We start from the raw sequence: 15,894 nt of genomic DNA, 5'->3' as shown, positions 1-15,894 counted from the left end.
GCAAGTTTCTTCTTGGTAAAATGATAATACTTGTGCCACCTACCTTATAGAGTTACTGCACCTTTAAGGTTTGGGGTGTTTTGAAGGTTGTTTTTTTGTTCAGACCTATGATTGACATAGGGAGTTCTGGGTGGTAGCACTACACACATGTTCATCACCAGTGAAGATCTGCCTCAACTTCTTTTAGAATTGCCTGGGGGCACTGAATGCTAACTTGTTCAGATCACAGAGCCAACAGGTGGCAGTGATGAGGGCTGGAAGGGGGTGTGAGACTCCCACAAAGACCAGGGTACCAGGGGTGGGTAGTCTGGAGAGGAATTCATGGACTCAAGCATTGTTGAGGTCAAGGTAAAGATTTATTATGCTTTTCAGTGGGCAAAAGTTCTTAGGGAACCTGCAACCTTAGAGGGGTACAGGGAAAGTTTATATAGGATATTCTATAGTGAAACATGTGCCAAATATGCTAACTATGTGTTTTGGGGTGGGATTAGGGAGTGGTTAAAGAGTGGTCAGTTCTTAAAAGAACATGCCTTTTTGGTATCTACTACAAAGGTATTTTACCCAAAATTCATCAGGAAATAGCCCAAGGGGAGGTGTGGTTTTAGGTCTGAAACAGCACTAAGTCAACTAGCAGTCAGGGCCGATTCAGAAATATCAGGTTGCTCTCTTCAGTGTCTTGTTAAACAAGAAGAATGTAAGGGAGTATACATATATCTAAGCCTAGGATACATATGATTGATCAGAGAGTAATAAATGTCATTACGACCCAGTGCACATCCAGTTCAGCTTGTTCAGACTAACAAGTTATATAAGTGCAGCTGACTGCCATATCAGGAAAGGAGATAACAGTTGTTGCTGGGGCAGGCTGTGTCCTTGAGCTGGGGAGAAACTGCCTGGGATAGTATTTTGAGGCTAGGGAGAAATGTGATTTTTAAAGAGAAATGTGATTTTAGAATTGGGGCCCAAGCACATGCACCCAAGCACCCCATCAGTAGTGTAGGACTAGAGTCTCTAAGTTTTCCTGGCTCTAAGGCCAGCTCTTCATCTCCTATCTCCTACTGCCCCTAAATTTACTGCTAAGTAAATGTAAGTTGTTCCTGTACCTGGGGTGGGGGTGGGATTCCCTCACAAAGGGGTTTCCTAGAAAGCCAACTCAGGTTAGGGGAACTTGGTGAGGTAGTCCCTAGAAAACTATAGCTCACAAATACTGATGTGCTTATTAAGCCAACCAGAACAAAAGGAAGCTCAAAATAAAAAAAAAATTTAAACATCTTAGTAAAATGTAGGACATAGAAGACATAAAAGGTCCTTTATAGACAATAAACATTTAATAAAGTCTACAATATAAAAAAAAAAGAGACATAAGAGCTTGTAATCTAATGGGGGAAGCCAAAACAGGTACCCAACAAAGGGGCATGGTATAGAGAAGTCAGGGAGAAAAGTTCAAAGTAGGGCAGCCAGGTTAGAAACGAGATTTCTGAGCTGAGGTCTCTCCTTAAATGGAGGTTTGAAGTTCATGGCTCCACCCTTCAGGATCAAAGAAGCAGAAGAAGCTAATGATGAGAGATAGCATCAAGGCTGATGAGATTTCATAGGAGGATGATATTATAGCAACACACACACACACAGACACACACAGACACACACACAGACACAGACACACACACAGACACACACAGACACACACACAGACACACACACAGACACACACACAGACACACACACACAGACACACACACACAGTACACTTTCCAACAGGTTACTACACCATCCTCAGAGGAAGAAACATGAGTAGAACGCACACATTTAGCTAGAACAAATCACACCACTGATGTTATAGTCTGTAATGTCCTTGGGTACTGTTATTGGGCAAACTGCTTTCTCCATTGACTTGGGATTTTCTGCTGCTCTTTTTTTTGTGGTGCTATTTTCCTCTGACTGTCTTCACTGTTTCCCTCTGCTAGAGGTAGCTAGGTGGTGTCGTGGATAGAGTACCAACTCTGGAATTATGGAAAACCTGAGTTCAACTGTGACCTCAGCCACTTACTAGCAGTAGTCATTCAACCTCTACCTCAGTTTCCTCCACTGTACAATAGACTTAATAATAGCACCTACCTCCTCAAGTTATTATTATTGCAAAGAGGTAATATTTGTAATGTCCGGAAATAATAGGTGATTAATAAATGTTTGTTTCCTTTTTCTGAAGTTCAACTAGTCTTAGGAGGCTATGTCTGTGGGTTCTCTGCTGCCATCTGGTGGACTACAAGTGACTAGGCAGCCTCTTGTACTGAGCCTTTTCGTTTTTAACTTCTTTGCAAGGGATTTCATTGATTCAGGTCACTCCAATTAAGTGAAGCAGGAGACTTGTGGTATTTACTGGCACAATCTACTGGCAGGGTAATACTGAACTTTGTCAGAATACAAAGAAGTTTGTGGGCATGTTAATTAGGTACTAATTTGCATTTTACCTTAACCGCTTAGCCACTGCTGCACCCAGTTGTTCATCACATTAGACCTAGGACATCTGGACCTTTAGAACTGAGGGATAAAAGGAACTCATTTAGAGGACTCTTAAGTGGTGAGAAAGATCAATTAATTCCCCCAAACCTTAATTTACTGTTTCAGCTAAAATTTGATTTCTTCTTCATCTGGAGAAGATTTGCTTACTCCTTAACTTTATGACTACAAGGGCCACCTAAGAACGCTGGTCAGCAAGAGAAGCCTTGAGTCATTCTTTTTCTTCTGACATTGGAGTTCCTCAGTCTATCCTTTTATCTAAAATATGATCTCAAATTCCATTTAACTCCTTTCATATCCCTGGGTTGCTCACCAGAGACTTCTCTAGATAATCCTAGAAATTCTGCTGCAATGGAACTGAATAAAGCTGGGGTGGTAAAAATCCTTTCAATTCCTTCCCCCTTCCTCCCATAATGTCCCATAATGCCTCTAGTTGCTTTTTCATTCAACTCAGAACAAGACTGAAGAGGGTCAAATGAAGCTTAGGAAGCTAGTAATTTTTGCCCTACTTATTACCAGCTATCCAAATTCCCTACACCATCATTAAGAAAAGTTTACTGAAGGAGATAAGTTTTGAGTCAGAATGATCTCTCATTTCTACAATTTTTTTTAATGTCACTAATATATACACAAGAGCATTCTTAATGTCGGCATGAAAAGGGAACAGAAAGCTTTCCTTTTTAAAAAATAATATTTTATTTCTCCCCAGTAAAATTTTAACATTTTCTTTTTAAAGTTTTGAGTTCAAAATTCTATCGCTCTCTCTCCTCCCCTCCGATCTTGCTGAGGCAGTAAGCAATCAGATATAGGTTATGCGTGTGCAATCATGTAAAACTGTCAAATAGACTTTCACAAACAAGTTTTTATAATGACCTTATCTTTCTAGTTACATCATTGACTGAGAGGTGTAGAGAATGCCAGATCTCATCATACTTACTTTTTATTGATTATAAAAAAGCATTTTATTTGGTAATTTATTTGATAAAACAAAATCATTTGGTAAAATAAAATGCTGCCTTAAAGAGCTCACATGTTTCAAAATCATACAAGATTTCTTTAAATATATAACAACAGATAACTTTGACCTTCTGCTTATTTAATATCAAGCAAGGCATAAAACAGGGAGACATTTACCCCCCAGGGATGTCCATTTATCACTATCTTGGCAGATATTCATCATAGAGAGTAAAAATGATAAGGTTCTCTGATTTGCAGACAGCACTGTGCTGACAGCATCAAGCCTTGAACCACTATAGAGTTTCCTCAATGAGATTCATAATCACTCCAAAAAGTAGTCCATTATTAGACACTGCAAAGAGTTGGGCAAAAATTAAACAGTAGAAAAAGATCAGGCTAGAATGCCTTTGGGTCCAATATATTTCTATCACATATTTAGACATCACACCTTTGCAAATGAAAAAGCATTAAGTACTTACTATGTGCCAGGCATTTTGTATCAGAGATAATGATGTGAAGTTTTTTCTCCCAAATAGGTTTTTTTCCTTCCAATTTTAGTTACACTAAATTTGTTAATGCAAAATCATTTTTTAATTTCATATAATTATAATTGTCTATTCTATATTTGATCTCTCCTATCCTTTGTTTAGTTATACATTCTCTCCCGAAATCATAGATCTGAAAGGTATCTCTTTTCATTCTTCTCTAGCAGGGTTATGTGCATGTTTTTTAATGCGTTCATTTGATTAAGGTCACTTATCCACTTAGAGCTCATTTTGGTTTATGGAATATCTAAATGAAATTTCTGCCAAAGTGTTTTTAAGTTTTGCCAGCAGTTCTTATCAGATAGGGAGTTCTTTCCCCTGTGGTTTATGTTCTTCGGTTTACTGAACACTGGGTTACTCTCTTGGCTTCTGGGTCTTGCCTATCTAGTCTGTTCCTCTTTAAAAATTTTTCTGTTTCTTAAATAGCACGAAAGAATTTGGAGATCTCTGATGTATGACATAAATAACTTAAGGTCTCATATTGTTAAGATTCCCTTTATTCTTTTTTTTGTTATTTCCATTGAGATTCATAACAATTCCTTCAAATAAATTTTGTAATGAATTTTTTCAAGTTCTATAAAGTAACCCCTTGGTAGGGTGATTGGCATGGCATTAAAACTGTAAATTTCCTTTAAGCCATAGCATCATTCATAGTTTACTTGGTCAGACATATTATGTATATCTTTGCCTAAAAAAGAATTAATCTTTTCATACCCTTTAAAATCAGCAATACCACTAATCAGCATATACTCCCAAAGAGATCAAAGAAAGAGGGAAAAGAGCCATGGGTACAAAAAAAAAAATTATTGAAGCACTTTCAATTGCAACAAAAAACTGAAAAGAATAGGTCACCAATTAGGTAGTGGCTAAACAAATTATGGTATATAAATGTAACCGAATATTATTGTGCAGGGGGAAAATGACCAAAAAAAAAGGACAGATTCAGAAAAACCTGGGCCAGCTCATATAAACTATTCTGGAGTAAAGGAAATAGAACCATAGAAAATTTTTATGTAATGACCACAACATCATAAAGGAAGATAACTTTGAAAGACTTAATAACTCTGATCAATGTGCAGTTCCCATCGTCACATTCATTTTTTTCAGAGCAAGGAAACACTGTCTCCTCCGGGTTCTAAGGATGTACCTGAAAGGTTAAGGATATCTTTCTCTAATTTGAGCCCCCACTGGTGTACTTTCAACAAATCTATAAATTGACAATCATTTTAGTCAACTAGCCTCAAGTAGCTTTTAGAAAAATAATAAAATAAGAACTGTTGTTCTAATACACCACACCTCCTGACAAAAGTCTGTCACATATTGTCCCATAAGCATGTATAGAGTCCAGGGGAAAGTGGGGTCAAGGTTAAGAGAGTATATGGGGTAAAGGGGTAACTTACACTTCCAGATTACTGGAAGTACTTTTCTCTCATTTGTGGGGATACTCAAACAATTCCCCTTAGGTCTACTGTAATTTCTTTACCAGGATCTTTGTGGAGCTGTGAATCCATATCTAGACTGTCTTTGGCTTTTAATGTAAAAAAATTAGCCATCAGCTAATCTGGATATGCCACTAGGAAACATATGGAAAGATGAAAAAGTATAGACATATATATATGTAGATATATTGTGCATAATATATATATATATACATACATGTATACATATATTTGTAAAATAATTTCAGGGGGCAGAGTAAGGAAACACTAACAAATGAGGGAGATCGGGAAAGGCCTTTTATAAGGTGCTGGTTTTTCAAAAGACATTTGAAAGCAGCTAGATGAGGCAGAGGTAAAAAGAAAGAGACTCCTGACCCTCGGAAACAAAAATAGGAAACCGGCAACCTACCTATCTCTAAAAAATCTCGTGTTGGATTCTATTAATAATATACAGAAAGGAAGATGATTTATTTCATCTTATTTTATTTATTTATTTCCTGCTACTTTCCTGTTATAAAGGTTAAGTTTTCTTTGATACCTTCCTATTATTCAGTCATTTTTTAGTCATATCTGATTCTTTCTGACCCCATTTGGGATTTTTTTGGTAAAGATACTGGAGTGACCATTTCCTTCTCCAGCTCATTTTACAGATGAGAAAACTGAGGCAAACAACTGAGGGTTGAGTGACTTGCCCAGGGTCACATAGCTAGGAAGTGTTTGAGGTTAGATTTGAACTTAAGAAGAGGAATCTTTCTCATTCTAGAGCCAACACTCTAACTACTGCACCCACCTAAGTGCCATAACTACATGAAAACATCTCTATTGAACCAATCAATCAAAAGCTTTAGACTGAGTATGAAAAGTCCTTGACAAATCCAGAAGTCCTTAAATGTCATTGGATGAAGTGGATTTTCATAGGAAACATATTTGAATGGATTAAGGGTACTTGGTCAGACCTTTGTGGGATTTGCATAAAACTAACAAGCTAATTTGGAATTGGGCAGTTGAGCCTCTGGCAGCTTAGTGGTAGAAACTGATCCAGTCAAGATCCTTCAGAGGAGAGTCACTTGGAGGGGAAGAAAATATTTTTCTCATTGAATTCTGAGATTTTCTCAGTAAACCTCCATGTTGCTGCAAATAGAAATAATTTCACCTCCTCTTTGCCTACATTCACTCCCTAGATTTCATTTTTTTTTAATTGCTATAGCTAGCATTTCTACCACTGTATCAAATAAAAGTGGAAGCAATACCTTTGGGAAATGGAGGGAGGCTTTCAGTGACCCCAAGCTTCTCCCTAAAACAAAGACCCATATTGTGAGCAATAATATTTTTTTCATTGTATGGCTGTGAGTCATGGAATGCCACCATAGTCATGGGTGTTTTTGCATCAGTAAAGATTATGGAAGCTCCCAGAGAGGGAGACAGAATGAGTGACATAATGGAAAGCTGTATGACACTTCTGGTATGCAGAAAGCCATGCCAAAGAACGACAGAAAAGGGCATGATCGTTAGTCACTAGCCTCCAGGATGGGCTGCTTTCTTCTCTACTTCTTCTGCTGTTCACATTCAGGGCCAATTTAACCCTATGGGCAAACAGCAGCTGATTTTGAGAGTCAGAATTCTCAATTGCGATGCAACTCAAATCAACTAGCATTTATTGAGCTCCTACTGTGTACCAGGCACTGTGCTAAGCACTGGGGATACAAAGAAAGGTCAAAAAAAAAAAATAGCCAGCCTCTGTTTTCAAGGAGTTCAGAGTCTAATGTGGGGGACAAAATGCAAACAAGTAAGTGCCAATTTGATACAAACAGGATAAATTGGAGATAATCAAAAGGTTCATTAAGGAAGATTAGGAAAGGCTTCTTGTAGAAGGTGGGATTTTAACTGGGATTTGAAAGATGCCAGGAAAGCCAGGAGACACAGGGCATGGGGAAAAGCGAGCCAAAATGCATGGAGTCAGGAAATGGAGCATCTTGCACAAGAAACTGCAATGTTAATGGCACTGGATCTCAGAGTATATGGTGAGAGGCAAAAGAACGAAGTCTGGAAAGGTAGGAAGGGACCAGGTTATTGATGAGTTTTAAAGTCAAAATGTAACCCTGGGCAAGTCATTTAATCCTGTTTACCTCAATTTCCTCCTTTGGAGCCACTGGAATTGATTAGAGAGGTGACATGATCAGACTTACACTTTAGGAAGATCAATATGGGAAGGATAGACAGGAGAGAGACTTGAGGCAGGTAAACCAAAGAGTAGGCTATTTGAGTAGTTCAGTTAAATACTAAATAGTAACTATTTCTCTTTTGACCAGGAACCCTCCCAGTGTGATTTTTTTTTTAAAGGGGCCATCCTTTGAATAGCTACTTACAGAGGCCTATTCATTGAATGGGCATTATCTCACACAAAGTGAGAACCTGAAAAAGGGCAGGGCCTCCCACTGCATCCTGGGCCATCTCGAGTTGTCTTGATGATCGTCCTGATGGCTCTAGAGGAGAAAGTGAGGCTGGTGACCTTGCACAATTCTCCCTCACTCAAATAACTGCAAGTCACGTCATCATCTCCCTGATATAATGGTCCTTTCCAAGGACAAAGGACAAACACAACAATAATATGAAGTGATGAGAGCCTAAACTAGAGTGACAGCAAAATCAGAGGAAAGAAGGGGGTGTATATGATAAAAATTACAAAGGGATAAATAAAAGACCTTGACAACAGGCCTTTTCTCTCCAGGTGAGAGAAAATGAGGAATCAAGGATGTCATCTAGATTGTGAGCTTGGGTAACCAGAAAGGATGGTGGTACTCTTGACAGGAAAGATAGGAAGAGGGGAGAATTTGGAGGTGAGGGGGGAGATAATGCATTCAGTTTTAGACATGTTGACTTTAATTTGCCCAGGGTTACACATCTAATAAGTGTCTGAGTCTGGATTTGAACTCAGGACTCTAGTCCCATCACTCTCCCCACAGCACCACAGCACTGGGCTTCCATTTAACTACAATAGTAATTGTTTCTCTTTTACCCAGAAACCCTGAGGGTCTTCCTCTCCCAGTTTGATTTTTTTTTTTTTACTAAAGGAGTTATCCTTTGAGTAACTACTTAAAGAAGCCTATTCATTTAATGGATGTATGTTACTCAAAGTGAGAATGTGATAAGACCTTAGCCTGAAAGGGCCAGGGTGTCACATTGCATCCTGGGACATCTTCAGGTCATCCTGATGAATATCTGGCCACTGGACCCAGATGGCTCAGGAGGAGAAAATGAGACTGGTGACCTTGCACAGCCCTCCCTCACTCAAATCAAAGTCAACTGCAAGTCATATCATTTGGATGTCATGGTCCTCAAGAACAAAGGACAAGCACAACAACAACAACAACCACAACCTGTTGAGTTTAAGATGTCTATGGGACATCCAGCTCAAGATGTCAATAGGCAGTTGGAGATAGTAGATTACTGGTCTAAGAATCATCTGAATATAAATGATAATTGAATCAATGGAAGCTGATAGGATCACCAAGTGAATAGTATAGAGGGAAAAAAGAAGAGGGTCCAGGACAGACCTTTAGGGGACTGCCATGGTTAATGATGTGACCTTGATAAAGACCCAGTGAAAGAGACAAAGAAGGAGCAATCAGATAGGTAGGAGAAACAGGCCAGAACCCTCTTCCTGAAATAACAAGGGACCTTGAGGGAGAGACAGGGGACAATACATTCCAGGCGAGTCAAACCATCACTGAAGATAACTATGTGGTACCTGGAGTCAGAAAGAACAGATTTCAAACCTTGCCTCAAACCCGTATGACCCTAGACAAATCACTTAACCTCCATATGCCTCAGTTTCCTCGACTGTAAAATGGGGATCATAATAGCACTTACCTCACAGAGTTGTGATTGGGATCAAATAAGATAGTGTTTTCCAAACACCAGACCTGATTCCAGTCCGATCCCTACAGCTATCATTGAGGAAAGAAATAATTGTAGAGAAGGGATTCACCTTCCTCACCACCACCAGCACCAACTGTTGACCAGCAGCCACCAACAGGCAGATAAATACAGGAGTCTTAGAAATGGTAGCCTCCCCACCCCACCCCTAGACCACTGTTCATGCTTTTAGCCCAGCCATCCATCCATCATTATCATTTCATCAACTGTGAAAAATCTCCACCAACTCCCATCTCCAACTCCCAAACAACTGCCATCCATAGAACTGGCAAGTCAAGCTAGTAAAGTTGAAAGGTATGCTGAGAGAGAAGAACTAGGAGGCAGTATATGTCAAGCAAGTCAAACCACTACTACTACTTTGACCACCTCCTCCCCTCAGGCTCTGATGGAAACAGCTCAGGACCATTAACCACAAGATCCCTGAGAGTAGCAATACTCTCAATACCCTCAGCCATCATTCTGGGAAACAAACCCTGTGCAGATGCAGCCTGTCCACTACTCCTGCAAGGGCTGCAGCCACAGCTACTGAAGACCCAGGGAAGAAAGTTCTTCTCACTAAAGTCCTTGGCATTCTCAAATAGTTCAATATCAGAAGCGGAAATGATTTTATTAATGGAATGGACTTTAAAGAAGAAGCATTATCATCTACTTTACCTCTGAAACCTAAGGAATGGGGGACCTTACCATCTGACTTGCAACTGAAACTTTCCATATTCCATATGTTCCTCAAGAGCAGAGTTAGTCTTGGTTTTCTATTTGTATCTCCAGAGTTTAACAATGCACACAGTAAATACTTAATAAGTGCTTTATACATTTATTCAATGTCACAAGAACCTAGAGAGAAGAGAGGATCTAGAAGAGAGTGATCTACAGCGTCAAAGGCTACAGAAAGATAAAGAAGGATGAGGACTGAGAAAAGTCCATTAGATTTGACAATTAGAGATCATTCGTAACTTTGGAGAGAGTAGTTTCAGTTGAGCGATGAGGATGGAAGTCAGACTGCAGAGAGCTTAGAAGAGCCTTCCCAAGGAGGTTAGCCACAAAAGGGAGGAGAGATATTGGATGGTGGAGATGGATGGAAGAATGAGGCAGGAAAATGAATGCAATGAAAATGAAGGAAGAAAAAAGGAGGTGAGAGCTCCTGCTTTCAGATTGAAATCTAGGGAAATATGTGGGGAGGTGACTCATGTTGAGGCAGAGAGAAGGACTGGGGCATGAGGAGGAGAGAGGACCTTGAGTCTAGAAAATCTCAAATTATTGAAACCCTGTTGGTTTAAGAGCAAAGAAAATGGCAAAGATTAGTTTGCTCTCTCTACCTTCCTCTGGTACACTCTATAAGCAGAAACCAAGATCTCTCTCTGTCTCTGTCTCTGTCTCTCTGTCTCTCTGTCTCTCTCTCTCTCTCTCTCTCTCTCACACACACACACACACACACACACACACACACACACACACACACACTCTTTCCATGATTTATGGATGTGAGTGATTTGGGAATTTCCTTCAGCTAGCTCCCAAGAACTGGGAGGGCAAATAGGAATAGCTGGGTAGGATAGTAAGGAGATAGCTGGAGGCAAACAGCAACATATATGGAGACTCCATGTAGGAGTGTTTAACCTTCCCTTCTGACTATGTTCAATATTACATGGCCATAATATGTTGAAAATTCAAATTCTGAGTGTACGAGGGGTTATGACTATAAAAGAAAAAGTCCAGATACAGGGCAGGGGCAACTGTTTAGACAACTAGGTGCAGTAGTGTATAACGTACTAGACTTAGAGTTAGGAAGAGCTGAGTTCAAATCTAGCCTCAGACTCTTACTAGCTGTGTGACCCTGCTGGTCACTTAACCTCTCTGTGCCTCAATTTCCTTATCTATAAAATGGAGATAATATTTCACATAATTGTTGTGGGGATCAAATAAGATCACCCATAAAATATTTTGCAAACTTTAAAATGTATTTGCAGTTAATATAGTGCTGTTAATTTAAAGTATATCTGCACTTAATAAGCTGCTGATTTCATACTTTTTTTTAAAGTTTTGAGCAGTATTCCATATTATTCCCTTGCTAGGTTCTGAACCGACAGTATGGGTTTAAACTGTTCAGAACTACCTTAAAGAGTATGATAGATGCTTAATCAGTCGAGAAGTGGCCCAAGCATTTGCAGACTGAGAACACTAGTGGTCAGAGGGAATATTACAACCTACTAATTTGTCAGAGAGGAGCAAAGTGACTTCTAGCCTGGAAGTCTGAGAGTGCTGCCTGGTGGACAACTCAACCAATTAAGGAAAGAACCTGTGGTGATTTGGATAGCTGCCACTACTGTAGTATCCCAAATGTCACATGCACCTCATGTCATAATCTCAGAAGAAACGAAGCTGAGAAATACCTAGAAAGTAAAGGAAATGACTCATAGTGAACGTAATCAAAACCCATTGAGGAATTACACAGAAGCAGCCACGTAAAGGATGTTGCCTCAAAAATGTATGCTTAGAAAAATGTCAGCCCTCTTTCACTGTCATCAACCCAATGTCAAGAGATCTAGAGGAAAGTTGATAGCATGCTGGGTGGGCCTCCTGTTGCAGATATATGGGAGGACATTGACAAGGGTCACCCAGGCTAAGCAGGCATGGACTGGTTGTGATCAACATTGTTGGTGAGAATACAAATATCGATATGATCATAGACCACCAAAGTAATGATATTGTGAAAGGCATTCAGAAATAAGTTGGCAAGGGGGAGTATGTTATATTGCAAAGTAGAAAAATACTGGGTTTGGAGTCTGTCAACAAGTATTTATTATGCACCTACTATGTGCCAGGCACTGTGCTATGGGATTTAAAAAGGATACTTTTGATTATATCAAATTAAAAAGGCTTTACACAAATAAAACCAATACAGCCAAGATTAAAAGGGAAGTAGGAAACTGGGGAAAATTTTTATAGAAAATCTTTCTGATAAAAGCTTCATTTATCAAATATATAAAGAATTGAGCCAAATTTATAAGAATACAAGTCATTCCCTAATTGAAAAATCGTCAGAGAATATGAAGAGGAAGTTTTCAAAAGAAGAAATCAAAGCTACCTATAGTCATATGAAAAATCTAAATCACTAAATCACTATTGACCAGAGAAATGCAAATTAAAATAACTCTGAGGTACTACCTCACATCTATCAGATTAGTTAATAGGAAAGGAAAATGACAAATGTTGGAGGGGATATGGAAAAATAGGGACACTTCCTGGAGGTGAGAACTGATACAATCATTCTGGAGAGCAATTTGGAACTATGCCCAAAGGCAATAAAACTGTGCATACCCTTTGACCCAAATACAAGGGATGTATAAATGACAGGATTTGGCAACTGATTGGATATGGAGAGCGAGAAACAATAGTTGAGGATGACTTCTAGATTTTGAAACTAGATGACTGGGAGAATGGTGGTGCCCGGAACAGTAAAAGGAAAATTTGAAAAGAAGGGTCTGGGGAAAAAATAATGAGTCCAGTTTGAACATATAGTTTACAGGTTCAAAATATTCAATAGACAGCTGGAGATGTAAGATTGGAGATCAGAAGTGGACAAACAGGTTTTAGAATTATTAGCACAGAGGTGATAATTAAATTCTGGTTCTACAAGTACTATTTTATCAATGCAGACAAATCCCTTATCCTCTCTGGGCCTCAGTTTCCTCGTGTAAAATGGAGCTGTTCTAGGAGGTCTATAATCAATCAGTCAATCAATCGACATTTATTTAAACATTTGCTGTGTACCAGGGACTCTCTGTTCTAAAAGCCTGTGATAGCATGACTAGAGAATCTCTAGGTTCCCATTTGGCTCTAAACCCAATGATCAATGATTGGGGTTGGTAGGTCCCCACCAGGGTGAGGATTAGGCCTTATTGATCAGGAGGCTGTTCCTCCTTCAGTGTAGACACTGGGCCTACATGGGAAAAAATTAGGGGTCTGTCAGTCATTTAACTGGCATAAGTACTAGGCAGAGTGTGAGGGCCACCTGGGGATAATGGGGCCGAACTCTAGCGAGGCTGTTGTGCACGGCTGCGAGGCTCAGGACTGGGACACGGGGAACCCAAAGAACCCATGGTCTCAGTTAAGTAAAGGGTCGTTTCTGCCCCCATCCAGCTGTACAGCTATACAGACCACCTTCTAACTTTCGGGATTGACCTCCTGGCTCCTCCCCCTCCCTAGGCTTCCGTTCCAGTGCGATCGATCGCGGGGAGCTAAGTTGCTCCTGGTTGCCAAGGAAATGACGTAAGCGCACGATGATGTAACTACGGGAAGATTTACTGGTCTTGGATTGGTTACCAGGAGGCCACTAGGTGAGCAACCACGGGAGGGGGGGGAAAGGAACTGGCGATGTCAACAGTCCTCTACATCCCTCCTAAAGGTGTGATCGAAGGGAAAGTCCTTGATAGAGACTCTGGTTGGGTGGGGACGCCTAACTTTCCCAACTCTCTCCCAGGTTGTATCACCTTGGCTTTTCCTGCGACTTTTGACCCTTCCGGCACGCCGTTTCGCCGGTGGGCTACTGTCATTGTAGAGAATTCTGGGACTTGTAGTTCCAAGCTGTCCGAGGCAGGACCGGGAGCCTGGTTATTTCAGAGGAGCAGGAGCTAGTACAAGCAGGAGAGTTTGAGGAAAAGATGCCCATAGCCCAGAAGGAGGCATAAGAGCCCATTCTGAATTCATTCATGACTCTTTCTGGTTCTCTTTGTAGGTGCAGAGCGGAGACGGAGCTCCTAAGGAGTACTCTTCAGTCTCTCAATCTGGAATCCTTACCCAAGATGGAGAGGATGAGCCAGGGCTCGGTGAAGTTGTCCTCGGGCAATCTAATAGGAGAGAAGGACATCCCTCAACAGCAGGAAGTTCAGCAGGGGCTTGACAACCCCAGAGAAGACAGGCCCATGGGGCTGAATCCTGGAGCCCTGCCTGGTGAAGCCCTTTCTTCCGCAGTAGACTCAGACCCACAAATTCCTCAAACAGAGGATCCAGGGTTTGATAGAGTTCCTGCTGGAATGAGAGGAGACCCTTTGGAGCCTTACCGATCCACCAGTGAGACTGCTGAGCCACTCCAGTCTCCCATCCTCTGGCACTGCCCTGATGGCAGCTTTGTCAAGAGGATCATGGTCCAGGGCCAGGGCTTGGACAAACCTAAGGGGGGCTCCCAATGCCAGGTTCTAGTGTCTGGGCTTCCCCCTGGAGTGGGTCTGCCTGAAGGCTGGACAGAACTAACTGTGGGATCAGGGTCATGGAGAGACAGTCCCTGGGGAGAGGTATTGGAGAAATGCCTGGAAACCATGTGTTCAGGTGAACAGGCAGAGCTCTTACTCCCCGGTGGAGCTGAGCCCCCTGCCTTGATCACCCTGGCCTCCTTCACCCTGGGCAAGGACTCTTGGGAGTTAACAGTCAGGGAGAAAGAGGAGCTAGCTTCAGAGGAGCGGGCTAGGGGCACAGAACTGTTCAGAGCTGGGAACCCTGAGGCAGCTGCTAGGTGCTATGGCCGAGCTCTTCGGCTGCTGCTGACTCTTCCCCCACCTGGCCCTCCAGACCGAACCATTCTTCATGCCAATCTAGCTGCTTGCCAGCTGCAACTAGGGCAGCCCACCTTGGCAGCTCAGAGCTGTGATCGAGTACTAGAACGGGACCCAAGACATGTGAAAGCACTATACAGAAGGGGAGTGGCCCGGGCTGCCTTTGGAGAACTGGATGGAGCTGCTGCTGACCTACGGAGGGTGCTGGAGGTGGAACCAGGAAACCGGGCTGCCAGAGAGGAGTTGGGGAGGGTGGTAATCAGGGGGAGAGAACAGGATGCAGGGCTGGCTCGGGGTCTTCGAAAGATGTTTGGCTAATTAAAAATTAGAACTTAGAGAACAGAAATTATGTGATTTGTGATCTGTGCTGTTAAGGAGAAGTCTTTGGAGTACATGAATTTAGAGGAGAAAAGGCTTGCTAGGTTTCACTTCATATCCCATTCTCCTGTTTCCTGACCTGGAGAAATATTGTTTCTCCCCTTCAGTTTCCATTCCTTTTCTTCACTCTGTGTTCTGGCTTCATTTCCTCCATTCACAATCTCTAGCCTGTGATTGATCAGTTCAACAATATACTACTAATTTCTACTTGAATCATTGCCACTCCTGACTAGTTACTCCCTAGCCCTGTCTTATCACCTGTCTTATTCTACTCCCTAGTCACATATTCAATACTGAGATTGACCCTACTGCAAATTTATGTTATCTAATATGATCTCACCTGAACCCTCACTGCTCGACTGCAATCCTTTATTTTCCTTTAATTGTTCATCATACTTCTTACAGTGGCTATTCCACTATTTCTCATGTTCTCTATTCTAGACCAACACAAGTCTGACCATGCTATAGCCTTGCTTAAAATATCTTCAGTTGCTCCCTAGGCAGTCCCTAGGAGAAAGTAAAAACTCCTTAACTTAGCATTTAAATCCTTCTAGAATCTGGCTTCACTGACAT

At 41.2% G+C, this 15,894-nt stretch overlaps 1 protein-coding gene across 3 annotated transcripts; it reads left to right on the top strand.

The window, feature by feature from the left end:
- The first annotated feature begins 276 nt into the window (after positions 1–276).
- FKBPL (FKBP prolyl isomerase like) lies at positions 277–15,289 on the top strand. 3 transcript variants are annotated; one of them, XM_072637590.1, is made up of 3 exons: positions 277–348; positions 13,601–13,731; positions 14,130–15,289. In XM_072637590.1, the coding sequence occupies exon 3, from the start codon at positions 14,197–14,199 to the stop codon at positions 15,259–15,261; it is 1,065 nt and encodes a 354-aa protein (XP_072493691.1). In that variant the 5' UTR covers positions 277–348; positions 13,601–13,731; positions 14,130–14,196; the 3' UTR covers positions 15,262–15,289. The 3 variants fall into 3 exon arrangements, with proteins under 3 accessions (XP_072493691.1, XP_072493687.1, XP_072493690.1); XM_072637586.1 differs by lacking the exon at positions 277–348 and having other exon boundaries at positions 13,698–13,799; XM_072637589.1 differs by lacking the exons at positions 277–348; positions 13,601–13,731 and adding an exon at positions 13,788–13,874.
- The last annotated feature ends 605 nt before the right edge of the window (positions 15,290–15,894 follow it).

This window comes from Notamacropus eugenii, chromosome 2 (assembly GCF_028372415.1).
Source record: "Notamacropus eugenii isolate mMacEug1 chromosome 2, mMacEug1.pri_v2, whole genome shotgun sequence".
In the NCBI taxonomy this organism is placed as follows: Eukaryota; Metazoa; Chordata; class Mammalia; order Diprotodontia; family Macropodidae; genus Notamacropus; species Notamacropus eugenii.
This window is presented reverse-complemented; position numbering and strand designations above follow the sequence as displayed.

Coding starts and splice junctions, on each gene's coding strand:
- FKBPL (XM_072637590.1), top strand. CDS start 14,197: ATGGAGAGGATGAGCCAGGGCTCGGTGAAGTTGTCCTCGGGCAATCTA.